Here is an 18,547-nt window from a genome sequence, read left to right as displayed (position 1 = left end):
TTTTTAATGGTGTTTGCCATGGTACTGAGCAGGCTGAGGTCTCTGTGTGCCAAGCCTTGTTTAACACTGGCCAGTGCTGGACAGTGACTGGGCTGTGTTAATGTGACTGGGCTGTGTTAATGCCTTTAGTCCATATAATCCATCCAAATTCAGACAACATGCCTAGGTCCAGCACAGGCACAGCCTTTTGCTTCAACAATTATTTGCCGTTTCCTGTGGCATAAAGAGGAGTGTATGGGACTGTGGCTGTAACCCTGTGTTGTATCAGCAGGTGCTGGAGCATCGGCTCCCCTTGCAAAGCCCCCGTCGCTGCCTCTGGAACCTGAACCGGGCTCAGAAACAGGCCCCGAAGAGACCACAGTCCCTACAGAGCCCCAAGAACGGAGAAAAGAGAAGCGCAAAAGCAGGCTGACCACAGAATAGAACAGCAGCACTGGATGGGATGGGCAGGCATGGGGGCCTGCTGGGCTGTTGGGAGCAAAAATCTTCGCTGCCACCTCTTAACTCAAGCATACCGTGAGCTTAGGCAAAATGCAGCTGGATGCCGATACAGTGACATTACCACCTGGCCTCATCCTTGTCTCAGTGATTCTTTGCTCCATGGCACCCAGAAGAGGTTCTGATGAGCTGCCCACTCGTGCTGCTGTGCTACTGCATGGGAGAACAGAGGTGCAATCCCTTACTTCCTTGAGGGAGGGGCTGCTGTAGCATTGCACACCGCGTAGGTGCTGAGTCACTGAGATGGGCTGAGTCAATAGGATGGTTTAGCGAGGGCCAACTACGGTGACTGTGCAGCTTTTAAAGCAGTAGCTTGGATCAGTTCTCTAATTAGAACCGAGAGAGGATCATGCCCCTTTGGCAAGTGAGCCTTTTAGCTGGCTCAGAGGAAGCTCTACCAGCCTCTTGTAGTAAGGTCAGTGGAAGAACTGAAGGAGGGGAGAAGCTAGAAAAATTAACAGGACAAGTGAGTGGAAGCCAGATCAGTCCAAGGAGTGAAACAACCCTGAACGCAGGCCTGGAGGAGAGGCCACTCTCCATTGCTCAAAGGGAGATGTGTGCAACCTGCATGCCTGTTTACCAAAGCCCAGCCTCTGGTCGGGGTTGTCCATAAACCTGGGGAAAGCATTTCCAGCCCCCTTTCCTCAGGCAGCTAGCTGCAAGGCCACCTGCCTGGTACGTTGGGAGAGGAGCTCCCTCCCTCAGAGCTGTCTGCAGTGCTGTCAGTCCTGCAAGGTAGAGGTGACAGGGACTGGGAGGGAGCAGACTTCTCTGTAAATGACTCACCCGTTAGCTGGTAGCAAATGAAAGGAGACTGGACTTTCATCCACAATGTAAGTCTCTTGCTGGTTTCACTCCAGGGCGCTCTGGCTGGCAGAGTTACAGCAGGCAGGGGGCACTTTGATACCCTACTAACACGCTGCCTCAGTTTGGTGGGAGTTTTAAAGAGTGTGGAGTAATTTGCCTTCAACACCCAGCTCTCCTGGAAGTTACTAGCACCTTGAGCAGGTTGTTCTGCTGGTGATGGGCTGGAACCAATTCCATTCCCACAGTCACTAAGTGAGAAGGGACAGGCTGACAGAGCCAAACAGAATTGGAAATAGTGGCTGATTTAATTTCTGCCTTTTCCAGCATCCCTGGGGAAGTTACAGTTTTTGGGAACTTACACCAGTGGAGAGTTCTCTTCCTGAAAAGTAGATTCATGGTCTCAGGAAAGCCGGGTGGTAGCAGGCATGAGGATGTGTTGGAACTGAGAATTAGCCTATTTCTTTAGAGTCACTTACCTTCTGATGCCCTCCCTCCATCCCTCCCACATAAGTTAAATCCCCCTGGATCAAAGCCCCCCTGGGCTAGGGGCTGTACAAAACAGAGTTCTTTCTCTGGAGAGCTTACAATTTAAGTAGACAAGACAAACGGGAAGCAACTTACCGAAATCATAACTGATCATTCTAGTATCTTGTTAGTTGCAGTTTTATATTGAAATAGTCATGCTGAATGTCACTGTCATTTCCATGGGGTGCATGTGAGAGGACTGATTTTTACTGGAAGAGCACAAAGCTGGGGCAAGGAGTTTTCTTCACTTCTAAAGTATGGAGAGAATTTTTTTTTTAAATAAACAGTTTGCTTCAGCTTCAGCATCCCCCTTCAAACCTCTCTGTGCAGTTTCTTCAGCATTTAGGTGCAATAGTTAAATGTGGGCAGAGGAAGACTTGATAAGCAAAACAAAGTTGCTTTAATCCCTCTTGTTGATGTACTGCTTTGTACCTTACATTAAAACCCCTTTCAGACTAGGGAGGGAACAGCCCCTTGCGTTAGTACATAAAATAGGTGACCAGACCATGGAATGGTGACTGCCTATGCCCATGGGAAGGTGATCCACTGAAGCAGGAAGACTGGGGCTTCTCCCACTGTCCCAAATACTAGTCTTACTGGTAGTGAACTGTTTGGTTGAACTTTTAATCTTACTCTGAACAGTGCCTGTGGAAGCAGAGGAAAGAAAGGGGTGGGGAAAGGCCTGTTTCTAGCAGGTTATGAAATACATTTGCTACACTTAATTGATTCAAGCAGCTGCTGCCCCACTGACAGTTTCACAATGTCGTGTGGCTCATGAGGAGCCATACACCTTGATCTTCAGGAGAGAGGAGATACTTGAAGAGCTACACCCTACTTGCCCTGTCCCCAGAAGTGTGTAGCCCCCTTTTTTAGGCTCCTGGATGCTAAGATCGTCTGATGCTTTTACAACGAGGATTTCATGTTTACAGAGTACACACATGGATGGTAGAGGTGTTTTAAATAACCTTTGGGGACAGCATTCTCCTTCTGTGGAATCAGACTGTGGGACCTTGTTAGTCTCTAGACTTGGGCTAGGGGAAGAGGGAATTTAACTTTGAGGGAAATTTTTAAATGTGTAAATAGAGACCGTAGATGATGAGGATAATAAATTGAATTGGAGCGCAGGACGTGGTTTTGTATACAATGGATTCACAGTAGTCGCTTCCCTGTACTCTCCAACTTTGACCTGGCTGATGGAGAGTGAGGCTAGACTGGTAATGAAAGAAAGGTAAGTGTAGGGATTTTTCAGTGGAATTTATGCTGTTTTTGTTCTCCTTCCCCCCAAAACAAGCTGCTTGGCTGAAACATAATACTGAAGTGACAGTTTTCCTTCTCTTTCCATAAATAGGTACGTAAGAGGGAAACAACAGCAGGTCAGAAAGAGCTGAGAGTTGGATTTCTAGAGCCATTGGTGCCCCTGGCTTCTTTTGAGCACATCCACACCACAGACCAGCTTACCTTGTCCCGTCTAGTTTCCGCGTAGGCAAAAGCCAGGTGTGCTAAGCCACCTCATAAGAGCATGTGCTATAATAAATAGAGCCTTGCAAATCTGCAGATAACCAGTTTATTTCCACCCGTGAGGATATCCATGGACCATGTCTGCGGAGTGGCTGCAGATACAAATTTTGTGCCCACATAGGGCTCTAATAATAGGCTCTAAGGGAAAGGACATGCAGGAAAGGCTGTCATTTCAGACAAAAGTAGCCTAGAACTAAGTCAGACACATGCTGTTCCAAACTAGGAAGATGGATTTGCACTTGGCAGAGCCCCTTCTAAGAAGACAGACAACTTTGTAAGCTGATTGGAAAAAAAGCTTTACTGAAATAGCGTAACAAACTATATACAGAAATGCACTACAAAAATCAAAGCATAGCATATAAAAAGTCCCAGGATGCTTACAATAGAAAAGACACATTAATTTACCTCAAGGAAGGTTCCCCCGTGTGTTCTCCCCTCCCCCAAGTCAAACTGCACAGAAACAGAATTTCCTGTGCCATGCTTCACAGATATTGTACAGTGGAAAAAAAGATAGGCTCAGACACTAGTTTGTATTGTTGAACAGCAGCTTTCCTGAGAAGTTCTTAAGGAAGCTTTTTGGCTCTTGCATTTTAACAAGATCATTCACCCCTAGGTGCCATGGCTTGTGTTCTTCAGCTGCCACTCCCGAAGCAGGATGACCCCAGATTAAGTTTTAAAAAATCACAGCTAGTTTCATATATGCCTTTCCCATTGCTTCTGAGATAGCAGATGCTGTGTCCACAATGGCCAACCTGTGTTTGTTCCTTTTGCTTGGGGAAACCCAACAGACAGAAGTCTGACATCCCACAATTCCCTGAGATTTCAGTCTGGTCAAGGGTTATATCTCGAGCTATTATGCAAGAAACTTCATTAGAACATACAACTGGGTGACGGGGCCACAAAATGGCAGATGAAATTCAATGTTGATAAATGCAAAGTAATGCACATTGGAAAACATAATCCCAACTATACAAAATGATGGGGGTCTAAATTAGCTGTTACCACTCAAGAAAGAGATCTTGGCGTCATTGAGGCTAGTTCTCTGAAAACATCCACTCAATGTGCAGCGACAGTCAAAAAGGTGAACAGAATGTTGGGAATCATTAAGAATGGGATAGATAATAAGACAGAAAATATCATATTGCTTCTATATAAATCCATGGTACGCTCACATCTTGAATACCGCGTGCAGATGTGGTCGCCCCATCTCAAAAAAGATATATTGGACTTGGAAAAGGTTCAGAAAAAGGCAACAAAAATGATCAGGGGTATGGAATGGCTGCCATATGAGGAGAGATTAATAAGACTGGGATTTTTCAGCTTGGAAGTGAGATGACTAAGGGGGGATATGATAAAGGTCTATAAAATCATGACTAGTGTGGGAAAGTAAATAAGGAAGTGTTATTTACTCCTCATAACACAAGAACTAGGGGTCACCAAATGAAATTAGTAAGCAGCAGGTTTTAAACAAAAAAGAGGAAGCATTTTTTCGCACAACGTACAGTCAACCTGTGGAGCTCCTTGCCAAAGGATGTTGTGAAGACCAAGACTATATAACAGGGTTAAAAAAAGAACTAGATAAGTTCATGGAGAACAGGTCCATCAATTGCTATTTGCCAGGATGGGCAGCGATGCAACACCATGCTCTGAGTGTCCCTAGCCTCACTTCACCAGAAGCTGGGAGTGGATAACAGTGGATCGATTGCTCAACAATTGCCTGTTCTGTTCATTCCCTCTGGGGCACCTGGCACTGGCTCCTGCCAGTAGACAGGATACTGAGCTAGATGGATGTTTGGTCTGATCCAGGATGGCTGTTCTTATGTAGTTTGGTTATATTTTAATTTGAGAACATTCCTATTATAAACCCAATGTAGATGGCACCAGCCCCATGTATGTATTTAGGCTTGGAAGGATTAGTCTTATCTGTACATGTCAGTAAACACGGATCTCACTGTACACACAGAAACCCATGAAAAAGTAATTCCAGCTCCGATGATCGATATTTAGATAGCCCAAGTAAAATCAATACTGCCTGAGAATTACTTAAAGTTCCACCTTAATGTGTATCAAACATATTGTATTGCTTGCATTAGTGCCATTTAGGTAACTAACTTTTTGAATCTCAATAGTAACTAATATTAATATTGTCATTAAATTATTACTCTGACCCCCCCCGCCCAGTAATTTCCCACAACCATGAAAATTTTAATTGATAATCTAAAAAAAAAAAAAGCTTTAAGAATCAGTATCTGTCAAAAATAAAAAATAAAAATCAAAAATCAAATTCAGCCAAGCCCCTGTGTGGGTGTATATTCTATTAAGAAAAGAGAGAGAAGGCAGCAAGAAGGGATCCAACACCATTCATATATCCTGTTTAGACTTCCCAAGCCCACTCAGAGCTGGAAGGGGGCTTGTCTCATCTATTTAGTAATCTCTCTGCTGTAGTCTCACATCTGTCATTCAAACACAGTACTTTGTTGTAGCCTCTGCTTTAGCTGGCTGGTGAAAGACAAAGGGCTGTAAACAGTAAGTCTCACCCAGTGCAAAGGAAAATAAAGGAGGTGGATCTGCTTTGCGAAGCACCAGTTCCTGTCTTGCTCAGCCATTTCTTATTGCTGATAACTGCCTGGTGCAGTATCCAGACTGAGTACAGCTACTGCATGTGTGCTCTTCATGCTCTTCAGTAGACTACGGTCTAATAGCACTGTATTATGTTTGTTAGCTAGTGAGTAGTTACCTATATTCTCAAAACGGAAGCACCACCACTGCCAGCCTCCTCCAATAGCTGGGTTTTGAGCCAGAAGTACTTGACAGCACCACTTCAAAAGAATTTGCTCTATGCATGTATACCAGCACCTATGCCAGATATCTCAAGATTAATGCAAAGAACCAATGGGATAGCTACAAATGAAGAGTGTTCTCTTCCCCACTACGCAATAAGCTCTGAGAAAAAAATATGCAGAAATTGGTAGAGATTACTCATGTAATCAGGCTGGCTTATGCTATGCTTTTGCCATTCTCTCAAGAGTCTGTTCCCAATTGCCACTTCACCATATTTCAGAAAATGATTGGAAAACTGCCTGTGGCACATAATTACTCAGTTGTTCCTGAAAGTTCAACACATAATTACAACAGGTAAATCAGCAAGGCAGAGCACAGCCATTGCCAATGGATTTCACAGTCTAACACAGGACATGCCTTTTATTTCGCTTATAATCCCTTGTACTGCAGTGTTACACATGCCAGAAGCAGCAGCCTATACCTTAAGCAAACCAGTCTTAAAATAACTTTCTTGAGAGAAAGACAAAAAGACAAACCCATACACTGCAGGTTGCACCACAGGTGTCTGTAGATACACAGAATTGGCATCTCCACAACTGCGACTAAGTGAAATCAGTAGACTAGGTTCCATCAGCTGATGCAGTCTCTACTGAAAGGTACTAAAGGCTAAGGTAAATGACAGGACAATTTCAGGAACTGCTTCCCCCTCCCCCCCTTCCTTTTAAAAGAAAGGCCTAGCAAGCAAAGAGTGGACTTAGCCAGCTTTCCCATATTGCACAGGGAAAGGTCTGAGACACAGGAAGAAAATTAAGTAGTTTAGTGACACTTCTAGGTATCTTCATGTGGCAAGAAAACAGCCCTTAAAAATGGAGCTCTAGAATTTAAATGGCTGAGTCTGGAATCAGCTCTATCCTTGCAGGGCAGGCATCACAGCACCAAGGACACTGCGAAGCAACTTCAAGGGCTATCTGCCCTGAACTGATCCACAAGCTATTTTTGCCAGACTTTATTTTTAACAATTTACAGCAAAGTTTAAATGACTGTTTTATCAAACTTAGGAAAGGATAAGGGTAAATATTGCAGCTGTATGGCTAAGCAAATTCTGTGCTGGATACTGATAGAAATGAACACATCACAAATGCAGCTGCCCTTAACCAGCAACTAACAGCCACAGGCCTGCTGGCTTAATACCATGCTGTTGAGCTCAAGTATTGTGTCAGCAGCAGTTAGAAGGTAAGACACTCCCTAGCCTACAGAATAGCTGGGAAAGTCCTGCTCAGGAGCCTAACGCTAATCAAGGTTTGGATCATCTACCTATGTGGGTTTCATAGTATGATTCATAGTAATATAGAGAAGAGAGAGAAATGCCGGTGAGAACAGTTTCAAAATTATTTTAAAGCATATTTGATACGTTAGCATTCCCTTCACAAAAGTGAAACAAGTACTGGATTTTTTACAGCCCTTTGGGCTAAGAAATTCATTCACATGCCCACAATACAGGGCTTAATCTTCTACAAAAATCAAGCTATGGTTTGGGGGGATTTTTTTTTTAATGCTCATAAAAATTTTTTTAAAAACCCCAGCATTTAACTCTGCTGATTCATTTTCTAGCTCAAAGTTTCATAGCAATAAGACAGCTTTGAGTATAATTTAGAGCTGGTAACAATGGCATTGCAGCTGGGATAACTGAAATAGCACTGGGAATAGTGAGAGTAATTTTTCCACTTCTATTACTCAACAAAGGCAGTTCAAAATACCAAGTAGCAGTGAAGAGCTAGCACTATTGCATCAGATATAGGAAGGAGACGCTCGTGGACATACAGTGCCCTACAAGTGTATGAGAAATGTTCTGGCTGAAACTCATGTTTTGTGCATTCCATTGTTTGGCCTGGAAAGGCACATTTGAGTTAAGTGGAGCTGGTTTGGGGCACAGAAAGCATGGAGTGAAGAACTGCAGGATGCTGCCTTCCAGTTTCAGCTGGTTACTGTGTGGGCTCTTTCAACAGGTAGCCAGGAAGATAGTGGCAACATTTGTCAACCATTAAGTCCTACTGATTAAGGATTATTCTCACTAAGGAAATTTGGTAACTGAACCAGTGAGATTAAGTCAAGCTGCCTAACCTTAAAGTATCATGTGGCTGCTTCATAATATGGCAAGAGCACCATCAGTTCCATCATAAGCTGCTCTAATTCAAAGCACATATTAAAGTGGAAACACAACACAGTTATGCCAGGTCACAAGAAAGCCCAGGAAGAAATATTAGTGGGTCAGAAAGAATCTTACTATCAAAAAACAAGGGAGTAAAAAGTAGTTTATCATTTTCCAGGGTTTTGTTTCTAAATTCAAACGCACTCAAGTTCAGACCCTACTGGGTGTAAGTCGGTCGTGTCTCTATGGAATGACCTGAGTGCCGAACTCCTCTACATGGAAAGAAACTCAGGTTCTGGGTCTTTAAGATGGGTAGAATTTTAAGTGTTCGTTTTGGTCTGTGGGATCTGCCTATTTAATGAGGTTAGTCAAAATAGTTAAAACATATTTTCAAAAAATAAATCTTAAAACTCCAGGATTTTCATATACACTTTCTAAGCCAGAATCTGCCCTATGCCCATGCAATCTTGGGTTTTGTCCTGAAAATCTAAGGTCTTGACACTAGTTTTTCGAAGACACATGTAAAATATCACAGCAGTCAGGCTTGCTCTGTAACCAACAGCCTGTACATATTTTTCTTTTGTCTCTAAGTCAAAAATCCATATAGCTTTGCTGGCTTTGAATAAATTTGCACCTGCCAAAGCAAAGGATTAATTCCTAAATTGGCAGGATGCACGGTCTTTGGTAGTGCTAGTGCTTCTGTGCCCACAGTCTATGTTCACAAAGGTTGCACAATAATGTACATTTCTCCTAATGGCAGGTGCCTCAGACCTGTTAGTGTCAAAGAAGCAAATTGGCCTTTTTTATAAAAATAGTAAAGCGCTGTCCTTCAAAACTGAAGATACAATTTACTGAAGGAGGAGGAGGAGTTTGGATATCAATGAACTTTTATTCAAGTTCCATGACTGAAATTAATGTCAAACCGCAAGGTGAAGCTAGAATGAGACACCAACTGCAGGATGTGCACTACAGAGCTGGTTCCTTCCTCTTGCCCTGGTGATGCAGAAGAGACTCTGTCATAAATATAAAGGGAAGGGTAAACACCTTTCAATCCCTCCTGGCCAGAGGAAAAACGCTTTCACCTGTAAAGGGGTTAAGAAGCTATGATAACCTCGCTGAAACCTGACCAAAAGGACCAATGAGGAGACAAGATACTTTCAAAGCGGGGGGGGGGGGGGGACGACAAGGATTCTCTCTGTCTGTGTTGCTTTTGCTGGGACCAGAGCAGGAATGCAGGTCAGAACTCCTGTAAAGGGCTAATAAGTAATCTAGTTAGATATGCTGTTTTGTTTAAATGGCTGATAAAATAAGTTGTGCTGAATGGCATGTATATTCCTGTTTTGGTGTCTTAAGGTTTTGCCTAGAGGGATTGTCTATGTTTTGAATCTGATTACCCTGTAAGGTATTTACCATCCTGATTTTACAGAGGTGATTTTTACTTTTTCTTCAATTAAAATTCTTCTTTTAAGAACCTGATTGCTTTTTTCATTGTTCTTAAGATCCAAGGGTTTGGGTCTGTGTTCACCTATGCAAATTGTGAGGATTTTTGTGCTTTTGAGGATTTTTATCAAGCCTTCCCCAGGAAAGGTGGTGTAGGGCTTGGGAGGATTTTGGGGGGAAAGAAGTTTCCAAGCAGGCTCTTTCCCTGTTATATATTTGTTAGATGCTTGGTGGTGGCAACAATAAAGTCCAAGGGCAAAAGGTAAAATAGTTTGTATCTTGGGGAAGTTTTAACCTAAGCTGGTAAAAATAAGCTTAGGGGGTTTTCCATGCAGGTCCCCACATCTGTACCCTAGAGTTCAGAGTGGGGAAGGAACCTTGACAGACTCAGACTTTAAAGCCAGTAGGGACCATCATGCTCATCTTGTCTCACATTTTGCAGACTCTTTCCTCTGAGAGAATTTTCCACCATTCTGGGTTTTCTCTGAATCCCCAAGCCAACAGTAGTTATAAGTGGACTGGACACCATTTTGTGTGGTGTCAGGAAGGCATGCAACAGCTCCTAATTTATACCCTCACACAGCACCCTATGGGGCTTATCTGATTTTAAATGTGTGTGAGCCACAAGTCCACACTACATCAGTCCTCTGGTTTTCCCTACAGAAAAACTCCATAGACAGCAATACCAATATGAGGAGAGAATGGCATTAGCCACATCCTGCTAGTTTTACAATATATGGGAAGAGGTTTGTGCTGCCAGACTCAACCAACCATGACTGCAGCCAACTATATCAGGTTGATTCACTCTGAGAAATTCAATCTGGTCCCCTTACAGGACAGGGATGCTTTTACAGACTTGGCCTGAATAGGTGTGCTGCTGACTTATACAATTCCCACAGGGCTACATGCTCTAGGGTCCCTGCTACAAAACTTAGATCTACTGTGCTACACAGGAGACATGGCTTGGAGGGTAACTGTTACGGATGGAAGATTTTTAATCATTAAGTTGTACCAAGCTTTATGCTGCAGGGATGAAAGATTCAAGTCCTAACCTGTCTCCATTAGATACTACAGATATTCTGGTTTTCTTGATGATGTTTGTGGTAGGCCTAAATAGCTGAGACAAATGCATGGCCAGGCTGAACAGGTTGTGGTTTGTAAGAGTAGAATTCTGTCCAATGATTGAGACAGATTAAGGACAGAGAGACTTCCCTTTAAAAAAAAAAAAAAGTCTCATTAAAGCTGCTTCTGACTGCAGCAATCTGTTTCACTTTTCATTCATAGGGCAACTAAAAACATCCTCTCCCTAGCATAGTCTCTTCAGACTCCACACACAGCAAATTTTGCAGCTACTTGGTATAATCATTGTTTGTACCTTTACCAAAATTTTTGGAGTCCAGCATTTTTAAACTTAACAAATCAGTTCCTGAATGCAGAGGGTCTGCAGTTGTGAGTCTTACATACCAGTAGCAGGGGAAAGAAACTGGATTACATAGACATGCCAGTCATGTTGAGTTTTCAATCAGCACTGAAGTAGACTTGTATTTTGCTTCTGTGCAACTGTAGGCTTACAGTTTCAGCTAATTCTCAAAGGGAAGCAGGCAACAGAGAAAGCCTTAGCACAATACTATAGAGACAAGTGCTACCAAGAGAAAAATGGTCCTCTTAGCAACATGTTTAATAAAAAAAAATGCTAAGCTAAATATATGCTACAATACAAGGCAATTTTCTTGTGGTGCTGATAGTAAGAAGCCCATGCTCTGTTCCTGTGATTTCTGAGGTTGCCCAAAGCAGTGGAATTATATGCAGATAGGCGATTCATAATAAACTAACTGTGCTACACACCCCAAAAAAAACCTTCTAATCTCTACTGGAAGTCGTCTTCCTAGCATTGCTCACTTGTACCCGAGGAGGATTTCTAGCATGTGAAGGACAGGTCAGTTCAGCTACCTTAAAACCAGTAATGACTTACCTATCCAGAAACCACCCGAAAGAACAAGACCCCTCCAAATCAAAGATATGCGTGTCCAAGAAAATTATGCAACAGCACTAGCATAAAAATAAATCAAGTCATCATCAGCAATAGCCTATCCATAAACTGAAGGATGAGGCTGACATGAACATACACCACAAAGAAAAGCATAAATGGTGAGCCTTGCTAGCTGAAAAACAGGGCAATTTCTGTGCAACTAAGCCACACTTATATTTGAGGCTCATTTTAAGATAAACAAGCACCTAAGCTATCTCCCAAAAGACAGGTCTTCAATATCTTACTCTGACCTACCCAGAAATTAAAAAGGAGCTTGTGTGTGTTCAGTCTAGCATCCCCACCTGCAGATACCCAAAACAATTTACAGAGCTTCCAGTAAAGCGCTCTCCAGCTCTGTGCATTTAGTGAATATGTACAGGACCTATCACATTTCAGCACTGTTTACTCTGCTCCCTCCTACGCTTCGGGTGCTGAGGTTGAGAGGTAATTTTGTCAATAAGCAATTTGATCACAACACTGAGCAAGTGGAAGGGTTGCTCTTGCCATGTAGCAATATGCTGCTAGGAGATAATGCAAGAGCCTTTTATTTTTGCTTTATCAGAAGCAAGACAGGGCTGAGGACTGCTGTGTATTCCCTGGGATTCATAAGCATGAAATTCTGTCTGGCTGCCTTGCTTTCAAGCACTATAGACAAGACTGTCTTAAATTAACAATCAACAACTCTGCTCCAAAGAGGGATTTTAGTATCAGTTTCCCTCCTCCTGACATGCTTAAGACAAAGACAAAAAGCCATGCTCTGAATTAAAATACTACAACTTTTACATTAACATGAGAAACACTCTCAAGTCACTGCCAAGTGGCTGGAATGTATTCTTTGGTTCTTCTCAGATAATATCCAGAGATTGTTTAATATCCCAAATTCCACCCACCACCACACTGTCTGAAATCCCCTGAAGAACACCATATTTCCTCAGACACTATATTCTTGGAGAAAAAGGTGTCTCGTTTCCATAGGCTACTGAGGGTATAGTTCTGAATATAGGAGTCCTTCAGCTGAAATAGCATCTCCAAGTCCCACGGTCCGGATGGGATCTTTACACACCAAAACAGGGGTGAAATGGAATGAAATTCCCTCTCTGTGCCATTGTGCCACTGGATCACCTGGATTTAAAGAGATTTTGGAGGGTGCCTCTGTGTGGGAGGTCACAAACTCCAAGGGAGCTTTAAGGAAGACTCTGTCAGTATCAATGGTTTCAGTTGCACAAGCCTGTGTCCCTGCCACTCTGGCTCCAGCAGCCACAGCTGCTATCTGGTTGCCCCAATACCCATCCACTGTAGCCAGAACATGATAGGCCAGTGTGTGGAAGTGGATCCGGGAAAGATCAGATGCCTTGTCCGTGGTCCTTCCATGCTTCTTCAGGATCCAGAAAAGGATGTCACTGACAATGCCCACATCTGGAACTCCATTCCAGGAAGCAAGGGAGGCATGAGGACCAGAGACCGACTGGGTGAGGAACAGCAGCTCCTGTTCATTTAGCCCGACAGAGTTCACCAGGGGGAAGACCTGCTAACAGAAACAGAGTGAACTACATGTTTTTTTTCAGGCTTAGAGGTAGACTCAGATTTCCCAGCTTCCTAATTTTAAAAATATTATGTTGTCACAGTACACTTTTAGCTATTGTGCATAAGGGAGTGGGGGTGGGGGGCTCCTGGCCCTTCGGGCCACAGATTGCATGCACATGGGGAGGAAATAAATTTGGTTTCTTGGGAAGGTTGAAGCATATTTCTCTGCACAAGCAACCTATCCAACTGATTTATGCTAAGGCAACAGAAGAAGGCAGTCATTCTACTTTCCAACTGAATACCTGTGGAGAAAGAAGGGGAAAGGTTCCAGTGACAACAGAGGCTGTGAACGGGACAGAAATCATGTCTAAACTGGGATGAGTTAGCTTTGCCCTTATCTAAGAGGAGCAAAAACAGAATACAACTAAAAAACATCCACCCAAAACTCTACTCACTTCTACTACATGAATACAAAAAAAATGCAAATTCACTCCTCTTAATACAGCTGTGCAGCAGTTTGGAAGAGATGGATCAATCTGCCAAGGCCCAAATGTGGGACACAACCTCTGACAAAGAACCAAAATAAGGGACACAAAATAATTATTCATGCAAGAAATGTAACATGCTGTGGAATTCATTCCTTCAGTGTAGATAACTTTCTGTAGCCTCAATTTCGTCATTTTATTTCCAATATAAATAACTTTCAACAATGAAAGTAACAGAATACGAAATCCATATGAAACATAGGTAGGCTTGGCAGAATTCAGTTTTTTCCCTATAATTTTGACAGATAATATCAATGTTTATTTTTAAGCTTTTTTAGATTTTTATCTATTTAGATGTTCACAATTGTGCAAAATTATGGGTTTTAAACATTTATTTTTACCTTCAGCGATTTAAATCTTCACAGTTGTACAAAATTACGAGGGGGCTCAAACAATTATTTAATCACAGCAGATGTTGAGATTCAAAAAAGTTAAAGCTTTATAACCATTAAAACACAAATTGTCAACATCACATGTTCAAATATACAAAGTAAACAGCGCCTTAAATCAAACTAATAATTTCTCAAGCAGCATTTTTCTTATTTTGCCTGTCTGTAAATTTTGATGGTCATTGATGGAAGTATGTCGGTTTGTGCACGCACAGTCAAATTTATGTTTATTGACATTTAAAAATAAAAATCTAATCCTTCCAAGCTAAAACATACGTAATTTGGGGACTAAAAGGCATGACATCTCTCTAAATGAGGGAGCATTGAGTGGTATGTATGCAACAACATCTGAAAGAAGCTTCAGAAGCCTGAGTATTTTTTTAAAACCAGTTCCAGTTCAAATAATGGTTCTATCAGAAAGCTATGGGGCTGCTAAATCTGAAACAACTGTCTGAGATTACTCATGTCAAATCATCTGAATCTACAGAGAGTTCTTGGGTGCATTTGAATTATCATGACTTGGGTCATTTCCCTACAGCAGTTGCAAAGGAGGTTTATGGCTGTGAGCAACAAGGCAGGAGAATCCAAGTGTTTCCCTACAGTAAATCATGCAACTTCAGCTGCTGAGCACATTCATTTTTGCACACATCACATAACGCTGACCTCAGCACATTTAGGAAAACAGAGTTGACTGGCTGAGACCATCGGTTGATACCCTCTCAGTGGGATATTCCATTAAGGTGTTTCCAAGACAGATATTCCCTTTATACTAAAGAAAACACTCTGGTCTACTACCAATTATGAAATCATAGATTGTTACACATCTCCTGTTAATGCACTGTTGAGTGTGGGAACCTCAGCAGAGCAGTGACTTCGGCCGGAATACAAGTACAAAATGGCTCTGCAGGTTTTATACCTAAGATACTCATTGCTCTCAGAAGAGGCAACTCCAATCCTAAATTTCCACTTATGATCACCCACCAGTTAGTCTGTGTGCTGCACCAGTGATGGAGTACAGACAGGGAGTGAAGTGGGCATGTCCTGTCATTTTTGTTACCTGATGCATAATCTTGCTCATGAGATCCTGGTCAGTCATACTGGCCAATTCCAGGTGTATGGGGATATCAGTGGGGATATCAGAGATGGAAGTCACAGCCTGGAGAAGGAAAGGCAAGACATCTTTAAGAAACAGAAGAATAAAAGCTTTTGGGCTCAAATATAGGCACCCTAACCTGCTCATGTCTGGATGTAGTCAGATTTCTAAATGATCTAGCTGGCAAAAGGATCAGAGGAAGAAACAGGAGTAGCCTCTAGCCTTCTGAATCTTAGAGCACAACAGCATCAGACTGTAATCTAGATCCAATCCCACATTCGTCTAACTGCCCAATGCACAAGACTTTCCTGACATGAAGGAGCCCCAATTGCTTGTTCCTGAAGCACAAGAGAACACACTGAATCAGGAGGCAGTCAGCTGTAAAGATAAACAAAGAGCAACTTCCACACAAGAGAGGCTCAGTGCAACTCCTTCTGCTTCAAGCAGGAAAGAATCCCTTTTGGATTACCTGACACAGCTACTGCCTACAGACTACAAGGGTCTCAGCTGCAGCCTTGACTATACTAAAGTGGGATGGAACACAGTGCATTCAGCCACCGGATGAGGCTCCAATAACGAGATAAATCCATCACAGTCTACCCACCAGCGTGGCAGCTTCTTCTCTGAAGACTCCACTGGATTCAACAAACAGTAATGTCAGTGTTATTGGATCTCAACCAACCCATAAGACTAGAGCTCATGATATTAGTTGTATGGTTTTAGAGTACAAGCCTTTGGCCCACAATAGCAGGAAGAACAGCCGGCGAATCGAGCAAAGACATCCTGTAACTGCATGCTGAAATCTCAGGAAGTCAACACCTTGTGCTACAGTGTTTATTGGGGCTGGAATTAAGGAGATGGTACAATGCTCAGGTTCTTACCTCCAGAAGTCTCTTCTCACGCACTTCCCTGCTCTGCCCTTCCATCATGTGAAGCCCTGAGAGCACTACAAGGTCTGGCTTAAACTCATCCAGGCTGGACACAAACACCTCCAGCATGTTCATGGCTCCATTTGATAGGTCATGGGAGAATATAAAGCGGTTGGCATTAGGAGCTCTCAGCTGTCCCCATTCTTCACCTAGGACGAAATCCCCAATCAACAACAATTAAGCCAAATAACTAGAGGATAGTTTCTGGATCCCCACTGGAATCCCAGCACCAATCAGAGCTGTCATGGCTCCCTAGAGGCCTAGCTAGGCAGAGTTTCACCACCTAATCAATACTTGACACTTGAGCTGTGCATCATATTTAGGCCTGAATATATACAAAATGGTTCCACCCATCTCCACTGGGTACCTCTGGACACTGAGGAAAAGTTAAAAATTAGGTAAATTTTTGTGAGAGTCTAACAGGGACACAGATTATACAAACCACAGTCTTACTGGTCAGCTGTGCACTAACTCCCAGCTATCTACAGATATAACCTCAACACTGGAGTACACACAAAAAATCCATACACCAGCTATGGTAAATGGGTTGTGGCAGGGTGGGGCAGTCTGAAGGTGATGGAGAATGTAGGGATAGAGCTGGGCGGAAGGACCAAAAAGCATTACTTGTATTGAATTTGAAGGGAGAAAAGGTCATGAAACTGAAAGTTGCCCAAGCAGGAGCATTTATGAGGTAATCAGGGAGAGAACCTCCAGGCCTGAGAGCCAGTGAGTGAGTTTGTTCGCTCAGATTTTACAGACTGACAGAGAATGAAATCAGAGTCTGGTTAGACTGTTTTCATGCCGACGTCTAGTCAACAACACTGGATTTAACTCAAGTTGCCCATCAGGAAAATGTTATAAAGAGCTTCACAGTGCAGTATGTTAAGGTCTACGGAGGACACAATATCCATAGCTCAACTGGTTCACACAAGGGAACTACAAAGCAGTGCATTTCACACCAAAGCAGCGTCTAGGAGAAGACAAAAGGTGCCCATCATCCATATGGAATGTGTACTTCATACATGCTTCCCGGAACAGAGGAAGAACAAGATCTACACAAAGCAAGCAGCATGTTTTCCATTGGCTGTGAGACAAAGACATGTCAACTGTGGTTAGTTGGCCCATATCGAGAGTTCTGGAGGAAGAAAAAAAACTTTGAGGAAGAAAGCTCTGAGTTCATACAAACAGGATGCAATAAAAAGGGAAGTACTAGAGAGTTTAATTAGCCTAGGCTTTTGTAAGTGTTGGGGTCATTCTGGAACCTGCTGCTATGACAAAGTAAACTTTTTAACCACACATACAGCATTTCGGATACCTATGAAAGTCCTGCTCAGCTTTTGTTTGGAAAAGACAGCTGTCACTCGTCTTGTTCACTGCCACTATGCAAAAGAAAGCCAAATATTCTTAGTCCTTGGGTTACAGTTAGCCACCTGCAGAAAGAGTTCAGACTATATGGTGCCTCTTTTTGAATTTAGGGAAGGCTATCAGTCTATTTTAATGTTAACATAGAAGTCCAGGTGTTTTGTAATTATACCCATAGACATTGCTTAGGATACACACTTCTAATCAAACCTTCTAAGCTAATACTGTTTTAGGGCAATGGTGAGACTATTTACATTCCTCAGCTTACAACAAACAGAAGTACATAGCTCATGGTGAAATCTGATAGGATAGCAATATTGCAGCACTGGAGCAGGATATAGCATTTGTAGGGACCACAGTTCAAAGGAAAAGAGAGTTTCAAAACAGTTTAAGACGTTTGTTCACCTAGCAGGCTACCACCGCTCACAGAACGGATGGAGCTAACAGATTAGCTCCGACACTGACAGCTGCTAATCCTGATAATTTACACAATTCTCAAGTTTAGTGACGTGCAGAAAGCTTAAAAATAAATTATAAAACCAGAAAAAGCTTTGAGTTTTGAATAAGGTATCTATCACCTTGACACTTCACCACCACAGTGCATAGGTTTTGGTTTTTTAAAATCTCTGAAAGTTTGGTAAAAACCAGGACAATCATTTCACCTGTAAATTGGTGTCCTACAACAGACTTCTAAGTCAGATCTACTACTGTAAAGCCAAAGCCACTTCAACTTGAGAGGCAGGCTTATGCCAGTATATTTTTCATTACAGCTAAATCTGACAGGCTATGGTACAGCATTAGTTCCTGAAAATATTTCCAAAGCTAAAGACAATCTAAAAGACAAATAAGGAAGCTCTGGATTGGTGATCTCCTCTGTCAGAAGACACATTCACAGGTAGCTAGATGTCCGGTTCTATGCAAGTGGCCATCACCTACCAATACAGACTTACTACTGGGA

At 42.5% G+C, this 18,547-nt stretch overlaps 2 protein-coding genes across 9 annotated transcripts in view; one reads left to right on the top strand and one right to left on the bottom strand.

Moving 5' to 3' along the window:
• The window catches only part of BBS4 (Bardet-Biedl syndrome 4), a 127,984-nt gene that overhangs the window by 94,885 nt on the left and 14,552 nt on the right, over positions 1–18,547 (top strand). For 2 of the 5 annotated variants that reach the window (XM_073363113.2, XM_073363106.2), the window contains one exon: positions 269–9,749. The exons of 1 other annotated variant lie outside the window; for it this stretch is intronic. In XM_073363113.2, coding sequence (XP_073219214.1) covers positions 269–423 — 155 coding nt within the window. In that variant the 3' untranslated portion in view covers positions 424–9,749. Of the gene's footprint in view, positions 1–268; positions 9,750–18,547 lie in introns of those variants that run through there. 2 more of the 5 variants (XM_073363111.2, XM_073363107.2) reach the window with 2 other exon arrangements.
• Positions 3,547–18,547, bottom strand: part of ADPGK (ADP dependent glucokinase) — a 38,261-nt gene continuing 23,260 nt past the window's right edge. For 2 of the 4 annotated variants that reach the window (XM_073363116.2, XM_073363117.2), the window contains 3 exons: positions 16,180–16,376; positions 15,263–15,361; positions 3,548–13,275 (listed from right to left, as the gene is read on the bottom strand). In XM_073363116.2, the coding sequence (XP_073219217.1) occupies positions 12,724–13,275; positions 15,263–15,361; positions 16,180–16,376 (848 nt within the window). In that variant the 3' untranslated portion in view covers positions 3,548–12,723. Of the gene's footprint in view, positions 13,276–15,262; positions 15,362–16,179; positions 16,377–18,547 lie in introns of all 4 variants that reach the window. The other 2 variants (XM_073363114.2, XM_073363115.2) reach the window with 2 other exon arrangements.

The sequence above is a fragment of the Lepidochelys kempii genome, chromosome 10, assembly GCF_965140285.1.
Source record: "Lepidochelys kempii isolate rLepKem1 chromosome 10, rLepKem1.hap1, whole genome shotgun sequence".
NCBI classification, from domain to species: Eukaryota; Metazoa; Chordata; order Testudines; family Cheloniidae; genus Lepidochelys; species Lepidochelys kempii.
This window is presented reverse-complemented; position numbering and strand designations above follow the sequence as displayed.